Source organism: Gopherus evgoodei, chromosome 1, assembly GCF_007399415.2.
Source record: "Gopherus evgoodei ecotype Sinaloan lineage chromosome 1, rGopEvg1_v1.p, whole genome shotgun sequence".
Classification (NCBI taxonomy): Eukaryota; Metazoa; Chordata; order Testudines; family Testudinidae; genus Gopherus; species Gopherus evgoodei.
The window spans coordinates 162,908,411-162,920,759 of record NC_044322.1 but is presented as its reverse complement, the minus strand read 5'-3'; the positions used below and the strand labels follow the sequence as shown (position 1 = coordinate 162,920,759).

Below are 12,349 nucleotides of genomic sequence, written 5' to 3'. Positions count from 1 at the left end.
AATTTCGCCCCAGTTAATTTACATTGTGGATGGACATAAATGAAATCTTCGCATCAAAACTAAGGACTTTCCAGCAAAGTAGGGCCACAGTCTTTCAGGCCTTAATCAGGCAAAACTCCACTGTAGGATTTGGCCCAAAATGAGGTGGCAAAATCTAATTATTATTTCACTTAAGAGAACTTTGCTATCTCTACTGAAGCTTCAATTTAAGGAACTGCCGTGTAAAATGCAGCTAGTTGTTCTTATCACTGTCCTGGAAGGCAGTAATATAACAACAACATAATGGTGTTATAATAGTTGTTGTTATAATAGTGGTGTATATAGTTGTCAATATAACATTGACCTGACTATAAATATACTAAAGAAAAATATAGAAATATATAAAACCAAAAAACCTTATACTTCATCTAGGCATATTGTGCCTTCAATTTTTAAGCAAAATTTCCCACTCACATTAGGAGGATCGTCTTGCTCAAAAGAAATGTCAGCTCACCATTACTAAATTAATACACAGCACTTTCTCTTAGCAGCAAACATGTTGACTCTAGGAACCTCAAAATTTCCATAAAGAGCCTGATCCTGTAAAGTGCTGAATGTCTCCTGCCAGGTGCTGAGTGCCCGTAAATTGCCACTGAAATCAATAGGAGCCAGCTGTTGCAGGGTGTACTCAGCATATGACATGTATTGGCCCACAAAGCAAAGTAGATTCATATTTTGATCTCTGTAGGTAGACTCTTGAAAGCATCCCTCATTACAAAAGGATAAGAACAGACTGCTTTACAAATATATACAAACATACACACACATGCACACAATTCAAATAATCCTCAGGCAAGATTTTCATATTACAAAATTTTTAACAAAAAGAGCAATCAAACACCTGACGAATTCAAACAACAACGCAGAAGTTATTCAGGAATCAAACATCAGCATCAATTATTTAGTGGCCTACCATTGCTGCTGTCCTATATCATTTACTATATCTCCATCATAATTGGAAAAGTATAAAAATACGTAATACCTCAAAGTGATTAAATATCTCAGTCCTGTATCTGAAAAAAAAATAACTCACTGATGCAGAGTCCTTATTGTATGTGTAGTTTTGTACTTCACATAAAACTGGTTTCATTATCACCAGGCATTCAGTTACAGTTAGCTTTCTTCTGCAATTAATCATAGCTATTGCTATATCTGTAACTGCTATCTATTGCAACATAATACAGCAAAAATTAGATAGATTTATTCAGCTATCTGAGCAAAGAAACCTACAAAACTCAGCAAAGCAGACTTTTAAACAGCTGTTAAAATAATGCTTACTCATAAAAGTTAGTTATGAATCAATGACAGATTTTTATTGTCCAAAAAATAAAGACAAAAAGCACACACCAAGCAGACTGCCACCACCATTAAAACAACATTTAAGAAAAATCCTGAATATTAGTATAGAGTTTCCACAAAAATAAATCTGTAACATCTGCATTACTCAAAACAAGAGCTGATGTCTCTTCATTTCCATTTGCAAATGTTTGTGTCCCTGTCAATAGGGGAAGCATTTAAAAGTATCCAAAGGTTCAGCAGTCTGAGGAACCCTTTTTCTTCTCTTTCAGTGAATAACCTATCCCCTTACGGCAATCCAGATACACATCCAAGTTGTCAGAAATGATACCTACAAGAAAATTCGAAGCTCTCATAAAAGGGCTTTGCATATGCAATCCACAGCACTGAACAGTGAATTTAAAAAACCCAATTTTTTTTCCGAGTTAGAAGTTTTTAAGCCTTGCGGATGGTTGGAGTAGGAAAAAGGAAATTTACTAGGCAGTACAAAGGAAATCTTGTTGTCCTCTATTGTGGCAGTGGGGGTGTTGCCCAGTTGTAACTTATCTGTGTTGATAAAGGAAACCAAAGAACATATTATTGAAAAAACGTCCAATAAAAATGTACCCCCTTCTTACCTTAATAGTGCTTGCCATAATGTGATTAAGATTATTGATCGCTAATATTTGTTAATAATAATTATTGCTTCGCTCTGACCAGAAAGAAGTTTTGATGAGGTTGTTTAGAGCGGATGAGATTGTGCTAACTCTGGGAAATGAAGTCAGCCAATGGCAGGAAGAGGTTTCTATTGGTCCTGGCTACTGCAGCTCGAAGAAACAGGATATTTGGGAGTGAAGAGATAAGAGGTCCTAAAAACAATGTTGTTTTTCTTGATGATATGTGGCTACCAGATTTTTTTTTTAAACAAAAAAAAAAGTCAATTGCCTATGACAGCTTAGGCAGGTGTGATCTGATGTGCAGTAAGTGTGACATGCCACTCTGAAGCAGGATGCAGATGTCAGATGAAATGGGCCAAATTTGACAGGGTTTCATATAGGCTATCCCCTGGGGATTTACTGATTCAGGGCCAAAGTCAGACTTGGTGTACAACTCTATTGACATCAGAGAAGTCTAATCTATTTACACCATGTCTGAATATGTGCATTAATCTCAGGCCTAGTTACCTGAGGTATTGACAGTTTATATCTTGTCTGATCTATTATACTGTTATTTTTAGCTATAAAGCAAATGAACTGGAGCCCGTAATTTATTCCCCCTCTCAACTGAGTGTGTACATGATGCTGCTTTGTTATTAATTATTATTCTTTATGTTATCATAATGCATAGGAGCCCCACACATGGCCCAGAACCCCTTTGTGCTAGGTGCTGTACAAACATGGAAAAAAAGACAATCCCTGCCCCCAAAGGGCTGAGAGCTGAACTGCTGGCAATATTATTTTATTTTTTTAATGGTTTTGGGAAGGATGAAAAGGTTATACAGTATGGACAAAATTAAAAACCATGCACACAAGCACTCAAATTCAGTGTTCCCAGCTCTTGTGTTTTTATTTTATGTCTCAAAACGTTTGATGTTTTTGTTAAAGCCCCAGCTCCTGGAGGCAAGAGATGACGTGAAAATCTCTGCTTTCATAAAATAAAAAATGAAACAACAAACAGCAACAACAAAAAAACCAACAAAAAATAAGCTTCTAGCCTCCATGACTCATAAAGGCTCAAAAACCAGAAGGAAAAACAATAAGCATCCAACACAGATTACTTTTAAAACTCGTGATTTTTTTAAGCCAATCTCATGGTGTTTTGGAGTCCTGACTCATGCTTTCTGAATGCTTGGGATGACAATATTGAAGTATGGAAATGTGGTGGGTTTTTTAAAATAAAAGCTGAAATTGTTTTGGGGACTATCGTTTTGCCTGTTTCCCCTTTGTTAATGACATTGGGGGCTGTAGTGTAACTATGAAACAGATTTCACCTTTCACACAAGGGAAAATATGCTCTGCCCCAATGCTGCAGGCATTGTAGCAGATGCAGGGCAAGCAGCAGAACCGGTGTGCAAGGAGGAACAGGATTCCCAAGGATATGGCAAGGAGTCTCTACTAACTATGTGCTATGGAACACAGCTCTGTAGGGTTGACTGCATGTGTTACAGGGGCAGGCTGGTGGCTCTGTGACCACGCTAATCCACAGTCATTACCCTTGTGGAAGGTGAGCAAAGAGGCCATGTGAGCTACTGCAGCCTCACAGCCACTCCATGGGCTGGGGACAGGATTGCTCCTCCCCTGGACATCTCAGACCTTTCGAGTGCAGAGCCTGGTTACCCAGGCTGAGTGGTGGGAGCAGAATTTACCCCATAAGGCACACTTTAAAGGATGAATAGATTTCCCAAACAGCTATTTTAAGTCTGTACCAAAAATGTGATGAACAAGAAACATTCCCACTGTCAAGATGTTAGCTAAGAGTGGTGTCAATCTCGCAATGGGCAATCAGCATTGCAGGATGAGGGCCCCACAAGATAATAATAACTGTACACAGTCTTTTTGCCATCTGAGCATATAGTGCCTCACATAATGGGGCACGGAGCTCTGTTTGGGGCCTCTAGGTGCTAGCCCAACTAACAAATAAATAATAATAATAATAAAGTGGTAGCAGGAAAGTAGATTGGAAGCTTCTTGGTGGGTGCACACAAATATCAGACAGTAGAAAACCAAATAGCCAGTGCCTACGAGCCCACCCTCTCACACTGCCCCACTACCCTCCCATTTATGAAACAAAGGGAAAATAAAGCTTCACTGTGTAACTCAGGGGTCGGCACCTTTCAGAAGTGCTATGCTGAGTCTTCATTTATTCACTCTAATGTAAGATTTCATGTGCCAGTAATACATTTTAATGTTTTTAGAAGGTCTCTCTCTATAAGTCTATAATATATAACTAAACTATTGGTGTATGTAAAGTAAATAAGGCTTTTAAAATGTTTAAGACGCTTCATTTAAAATTAAAATAAAATGCAGAGCCCCTCGGACCAGTGGCTAGGACCCAGGCAGTGTGAGTGCCACTGAAAATCAGCTTGCGTTCTGCCTTCGGCACGCATGCCATAGGTCGCCTACCTCTAGTGTAACTGATGACTATTTGCTTAGTACTGCCCCCTTTGGCATTTAGTCGACATTTTTCACAACACAGTGCCCCACTAGAGAAGCAAAAAAAATAGGGGCCAATTCATGGTGCAGGATTTATTCGAGGCCACTCTGTGGGAAGATGGCATGTGTTCATGGGAGTAGGAGGGAGTGTTGTCAGGGTGGCCCTGTACCCCAAATAATGCCTGAGGAGCCTCCGGGCTGCCCTAACAAGAGTTCAAGGCTGAACAAGCCTTCATTACCCTCCCTCCCTGATTTGGGCTCCGCACCAGCACAGGGATAAGTTCTGCCCATAGCTTTAGTTATGATTCCATCTTTCACTCTAAGGGATTCACACAGAGCCCCATATTCCTTCCAGTATTTCCTATCTGGCTTTGATTACTCATTCACAGACTTCTCCTCTGCTAGACATTACATTTTGCTTCAAAGCGACCTGCAAGAAAACTGCAGCTGTAGACAGGTGATACCAAGAGGCTGGTAGAGGTGACAAAAAGAATGAGGGGATGATTTAATGTTAGTGCAGCATGTCTACTTGTAACATCAGAACAGTTCAGAGTTAGTATTGTGATAAGATAATTTACTGTCCGCCTATGGTAATTTTTATATACTCCAATTGTACTGCATGGTATCTTTTCACAATCTATGTCAATTTAATTTAATTATTGCGCCTATGCACAGTAGGTAAATTGTGGTTACTTTATTGTGCTTATGCAGAGTAGGTAATTGTGGTTACTTTCCCATTTTCTTTATGAACAGTAAGAAAAGAAAGCAATTTACAGTAATCGTACTCCAGGAGGATGTTGATTTCCTCCCTTTTCATCTCCAAACAATGAGCAAGACATCCAAAAGATTAGAACCTTTTTGTCGAAATTTTCAAAGCATTGTACAATGCTTACGCTGGGTGACTTCCACTCTAATTAACTTCATAACTTAGTTTATGTTTGTGCTCAAAAATATTATGTAGCTTGAAATATCAGTTCCAGCTCTCCAACATGCACAGAGTCTGAAGAAGTTCCCATACAACCATTTAAAAGCATGCGTCAGTAATAATCCCTCTCCAGCCTATACTCTTCATTCACCCAAACCTCCTGTTGACTTCAGTTGATTTCAGTGCACAATAGACGAGAGATTACTATCTACCTTACAAGCTAATAAGAACAGGAAGAGCCCTGAGCCTATGCAGAGCCCTTGACTTCATTAGGGCTCCCCACTAGTACAGGGATCTGTCTGCGTGGATTTGGTTGCAGGGCTGGGCACTGGTATTGAACAGGCAGGAAAATATTGGCCTATCAAATCACAGCCCATATAAAACAAAAACAATATAAATTTTTTATTAATTTATATCTTTTCTTAAATTGTTATGATTAAATAGAAAGAATGTTAGTTATGTTACATTATATATTATTTATCATTTTCAATAATGGTTCAAAGATTTAAAAAATTGCAGCTTTTGTCAATGAATAAAATAAAGACAAAAAAACGTGCTAGATGGGGAAAGACTGCTAGGATCAGCAAACATTCCCACTTCAGATTTCTCTCTTAACCCTGTCTCCCTGGCTTGTCTCAGTGTTTTTCTTTTGAAATTTTCATTCACATTGAAACCTGCAGCTATAAACCCCAGTGCAGCAAAGCACATAAGCATGTGCTTAACTTTAAGCACGTCTAAGACCCTTGACCTCAATGGAATACGTAAATGCTTTCCTGAATAGGGACAGACATAAGCATTTGCTTAAATGCTTAGCTGAGTCAGGATCACAGGGAGTGAGCAGTGCTGTGGTCTTTTCTAAACTTAAACTTCTTGTTTATTAGAGGAGACTCAGAGACCTGACTTGACAAAGGCTCTAACCTTGCAAGTTACTCCAGCCACTGGTACAGCTAGTGGAGCTTTACACAGACCCAAGGATCTAACCATGCAAAGTTATGTGCAAGACTGAGACCAAAATGGGAAAAGAAATTTCCAAAAGAGAAAAATGTTTCTTATCCTCCATGCCTCATAACATGGACTGCACATATTTTTAAAACACATCCAATTAGCTGAATAAAGTGTACAGTTAAAACATTCCTAAACTAGAGTTGCCAACCCTCCAGGATTGTCCTGAAGTCTCCAGGAATTAAAGATTAGTCTTTAATTAAAGAGTATGTGGTGTGATGAAAACTCCAGGGATACGTGCAACCATAATTGCCAACCCTATCCTAAGCGGACTGGTTTTCATACTATAGGTAGGATTGTTTCAGATCCTGGATTCTATAAGTCATGAATATGAGAGTGTTACAATGTGGGAAATATATATTTTAACATGAGATGACACATATGTTTTAAATAGATCTGCAATTTGTCTTGTTAAGGCTGCTGTCAGGGAATTTAACCAGGAATGTTGTCCTGGGCCCAGCTTGACTAGGAGGCCTGATATGAGCTCTTTTTGCCCTCTTCAGGGAGGCAGTAATACCACAGCACACTTTCCCCACACACTCACTGTTCAGCTGTTTAGCAGGCAGTGGGAGTGATGCCCCCATAGATAGCACTGTTTTTATGGCGCTGTTAACTTCTGGATACACCTTTACATATCAGTTTTGCATTTCCACTTTTAGGTGTCTCCAAACTCCACCGTCAACCTAACCTCTGCCCCCCAGCTTATTAGATCCCACTCTTACAAAACATCTTGTCCCAGCCCCTGTAAGTCCTGGCTGTGGCCTTGTGTTTTATGAAATGTATTAGACCAGTAGTTCTCAAACTTCTGTACTGGTGAGGCTTTTTACATAGCAAGCCTCTGAGTGTGACCCTCTGCCCCTTATAAACTAAAAACACTTTTTTATATATATAACATCATTATGAATGCTGGATGCAAAGCAGGGTTTCGGGTGGAGGCTGACAGCTCGTGATCCCCCATGTAATAACCTTGTGCCTCCATATAATAACCTCATGACTCCCTGAAGTTGTCCCAACCCCCAGTTTGAGAAGCCCAGTATTAGACTATAAATTCAAGTGATTCCCTATTTCATAACAATATTCATTAAGATAGAAGATATTCCTTAATGTATGTCCTTTGGGTAATATGAAATGCTACATAAAATTTTCAAGCTGCATGATGCTACTTATGGCCTGATATCATGCTTTTTACGCAGGCAAAATTTCCATTGACTTCCTTGCCTATGTAAATAATACAGCATCAGCTTCTTGAACATTAATACTAGATCTGGTTGGAAAAATTTCTGTGGAATAGTTTTCCATCAGAAAATGCAATTATGTTGAAATAGAAATGCTTTGTGAAATCATGTCAATACCATCAAAGTTTTGTTATGGAGAAAAAAGGGAGGGGAGGAAGGTCTGTCAATGTCAAAAACTTCCTGTTTGACATTTTCAGAATGCATTTTTTCAAAAACAAACAAAAACTTTTTGTGTAGAAAGTTTTGGAAATTTGTGATATATAAAAAAAAGTCAAACTGGAGATGAAATATATTTAGATTGTCAATACAAAATATTTTAATTGATCCAAAATCAATTGTTTTCAGAAATTTCTTTCATGGAGAATTTTGAAATGTTGGGTTTCATTCCAAATCAAAACTAAAACAAAATTTTGAAATCTCAAAAACCTCCACAAAATGGAATTCCCAGTCTTGACTCAGCTCTAATTAATATCTTTTGAGAATGATAGGCATCTACTCTGTGAATGATGCTTATCTAAGAATTCAGTCAGATAGCTGAGATATATTTCATCATGAAAAATATAGATAGAATATATGTAATGATTCTGTAGTTTGGTGTGTCAAAGGACCAAAGTTTACACAAGGTGATAAATGATTTGCATGAATGCTGATTGATGTAAGGTGGGGTTTTAAGTGCTCACAAATCTCCATACTGGAGTCAAATATCAGCACTGAGTAAAGAATCCCCTATCAGCTAATTTAAGGATTTCTTTATATATAATTAATCGTGGTTTAAAAAGTTAATCGTGATTAATTGCACTGTTAAACAACAGAATACTAATTGAAATTTATTAATTATTTTGGATGTTTTTCTAAATTTTCAAATGTATTGATTTCTATTACAACACAGAATACAGTGTACAGTGTTCACTTTATATTATTTTTATTACAAATATTTGCACTATAAAAATGATAAACAAAAGAAACAGTATTTTTCAATTCACCTCATACAAGTACTGTAGTGCAATCTTTTTATTGTGAAAGTGTAACTTATAAATATAGATTTTTTTTTTTACATAACTGCACTCAAAAACAAAACAATGTCAAACTTTTGAGTGGACTTGTAGGCTCTAAAGTTTTACACTGTTTTATTTTTGAATGCAGTTTTTTTTATATATAATTCTACATTTGTAAATTCAACTTTCATGATAAAGTGATTGAACTATAGCAGTGCTTCTCAAAATTGGTCTGCTGGTTGTGCAGAGAAAGCCCCTGGCAGTCCAAGCCAGTTTGTTTACCTGCCAGGTCAGCAGATTCGGCCGATTGTGGCTCCCGCTGGCTGTGACACATCCCTTGGCCTGCACTGCTTCCCTCAGCCCCTGTTGGCCTGGAGCGGCGAACTGCGGCCAGTGGGAGCAGCGATCGGCCGAACCTGCCAACGTGGCAGGTAAACAAACCAGCCCGGACCACCAGGGGCTTTCCCTGCACAAGTGCTGGCCTGACTTTGAGAAGCACTGCACTACAGTACTTGTATAGGTGAACTGAACAATAATATTTATTTTGTTTTGTACAGTGCAAATATTTGTAATAAAAAATAAATATAAAGTGAGCACTGTTCACTTTGTATTCTGTATAGCAATTGAAATCAATATATTTGAAAATGTAGAAAATATCCAAAAAATTTTAAATAAATGGTATTCTATTATTGTTTAACAGTGCGATTAATCACATGATTTTTTTTTAACTGCATGATTAATCATGATTAATTTTTTTAATCACTTGACAGCCCTCATATAAATAAAAGTCAGTCTTGATATGGGTAGTTTCAAAGCATCAACAGTAGCAAAGTCTTTTCTACCAGTCAATCTATTGCACCTGGGCATAATGCTAAGTAACTTAGGGTTACTTCAAATTTTGGTTTGAATTGCTAGTTAAATGAAAGGACATTCCAAAGTTTAAATTTTGTAAAAACAAAATTTTATAAAATCTGACTAGCAGAAATGATTTCATAATTTTTTTTAAAAAGTAATTTAAACAGTTGTTATAAAACATATAATCATTCCTGTGCAGTGTTTGAAATCAAGTCTATCACAAAGGTCCTGAAATGACACCACTGAAGTTATCAGGACATTCATCATTGACTTCAGCTGGCAATGGATAAGGATCCAAGAAATTAAGGCCCCAGTCATGCAATTTACTGAATGCTGATTAATGATATGCCTGAGCAGAGCCTCAGTGACTTCACTGAACAAGGCCGCCCAGAGGATTCAGGGGGCCTGGGGCAAAGCGGGGGAGCTGTGGCGCTTGTACTCATCCAGTGGCAGTCTGGGTCTTCGGCGGCATTTCGGCAGCGGGGGGCTCTTCAGTCACTCTGGGTCTTCAGCAGCACTGAAGCGCCCTCCGCCACCGAAATGCTGCTGAAGACCCAGACCGCCACAGGGCCAGGGCTCATGGGACTCCTGCAGGGCCCAGGGCAAATTGCCCCACTTGCCCCTCCCTCTGGGCAGCCCTGTCACTGAAGCTCTGTAAGGGCAAAGTAGTCCCCCCCATGTTGTCAATTGTCTTAAAGTTAACCTCTATAAACAAAAGTGACTGACCTCATCGATTTTCATTGTCAGAAATACTAAAAGTAAACAAAATATATAAATAGTGGTAGGCAAATTACATTCTTAAAATTCTTTCCTTTTCAATATTTTAAGGTGTTGTTAGTATCGTAAGTAAATTCATTTATTTGCTTACAGCATGTTTTTTAAAGTTGGCAGTATGCCTTTAAATATAAATATTTTCAAGTAATGTTCTCTCAAAACACTTATGAATAACTTGGCTCTGTCCAAAAAGGAGAATAACTCAGTTGGTGAAGACTGAAACCTATTGGAATATATCAAGCGAAATTATCTGTATGCAAAAAGCAAAGCATTTTCCCACCAAAAGTAACGGGTATTATATGTAAGAAATATATTTGAAGTAGCACCAAACTGCTACAAAATAAGTAGAAAGGAATAAAAACAGTTTTCATAGCATTATTTTTTAGATGTAGATTTTCATAAACAGAAGAATTTTTTTGATCCAATGCATGACACATCTGGTCATTCCATCACAGCAACATGCAATAGTGCCGCTTACTCAAATAATATTTTGTAAGTTTTTGTTATTTAAAAAAGCACAGTATTCTGATTAAACATAGCTCTGAGCTTTTCATACAGTTTGGCCAAGCTAAACCTACACAGTATGTGAGGGAAAAATGTATTCTTATCAGGTTTTCACCAAACTCTCCATCAGGACTTCCTTTCTCTAACTCACTGTTTTCCATTGACTCAAAAAAATAAATCCAGTAAATCTGTTCACAGGAGATTAAATTCATCCCCTCACACAAATAAAACTCACATAAATGGGCTTTAAGCAGGGAATTAAGTGGGGGTGCATCAGAAAATAATCCACTTTCACAAACCAGGGCCAAACTGCAGGGCAAGCCTTCCATGCCTGCTCTTTCAATCTATAGTCTAAAATGGTAGCTGCTGCCCCTCCATACCCCCCACGGAGGTGCTTCCAGCCACTGGATCCATGCAACTTCCGATCCAAAGTAGCTCTATGCCCATGTTTTCCATAAAAAGCTTCACATTTCTAATTTACTGCATTATCAGATTTTGAATAGCAGAGAGAGAGAAAGAACTCGTCAATCTCCTTTTGACATCTCCTCAAACACAGAGATTTTGTTTTTAATAGCAAATGATATATCCTTATAAAAAGGAACATGCAGTGTGGAACTGGGACAGCATGCAATGCATGCCTTAAGTAGTGTGCACTACTTGTTTGTTTCGATTAGATTACTCTGAACTGAATGTGAGCTAGATACGGAGTTCTGGCTAGTGCTTTTCTTTGTTATAGTAATTGTCACTAGATGGTGCTCAGTGCCTCTCTAAAAGAAATGCTTTGGTTTGTCTCATTAGCCTACTTGCATTGTTTGCTACACAATTATAGGAAGTCTCTCTACCTAACATCAAGGATTACACAAAAGAGACTGTTCTACCAGAAGCAGATTTCTTCCCCACAAAGAATCATATTCAGGCTCCTTGTTTTTGCCTTCAATGGTAGTCACAAATTTGCTCCTTTCTGTCCTTGCCTCCTCTCTTGCCCCCTCTAAACTGTCTTCACTCATCCCAGCTTGCTTAGCTGACTGCTCCCTTCACATCCTTCTCCTACGCCCATATACCTTCATTCATGCTAACCACATACAAGGAACTGCCATCCTCACCTTATCTGCTATACCTCTGCCCTCTCCTCCTTTGAATCCTTTCTTAAAATCCACTCTTTCAAGGAGGCTTCTCAGTCATAGTTTAATATCAATATATATAAAAAATGCTAATATGAGAACCGCACCTTGTCTTACTGTCTTCATCCTTACACTCACACACTCTCAACCTGCTTACAGGCCAGCGCTCTCTCACTCATGAAAAATAACACAGGCGTTGGAGTCCTGAGTATATCCCCAGCTCTGAGTACCTTAGCTACTTGTACAGCACCTGTTATGGTTGTAGCTGAGCACCTCACAATATTTTAGATATTTATCTCCACTGTGCTCCTGTGATATAGGGAATTTCTATTATCTCAGTTTTACGGATGGAGAACTGAAGCACAGAGGGACTAAGCGACTTGCCCAAGGTCAGAGGAGAGGAGAATTGAAAAGGGACTCCCAAGTCCCAAGCTATCAATGTAATAATTGGACCGTATTTCCCTCTCAGCTT

General features: G+C 38.4%; 1 protein-coding gene across 4 annotated transcripts in view; it reads right to left on the bottom strand.

Annotated features, from left to right (window-relative positions):
- The window catches only part of ERG (ETS transcription factor ERG), a 204,136-nt gene that overhangs the window by 83,745 nt on the left and 108,042 nt on the right, over window positions 1-12,349 (bottom strand). The window contains exon 1 of one of the 4 annotated variants that reach the window (XM_030577711.1): window positions 1,953-2,070. The exons of 2 other annotated variants lie outside the window; for them this stretch is intronic. In XM_030577711.1, coding sequence (XP_030433571.1) covers window positions 1,953-1,970 — 18 coding nt within the window. In that variant the 5' untranslated portion in view covers window positions 1,971-2,070. Of the gene's footprint in view, window positions 1-1,670; window positions 1,776-1,952; window positions 2,071-12,349 lie in introns of those variants that run through there. One more of the 4 variants, XM_030577703.1, reaches the window with a different exon arrangement.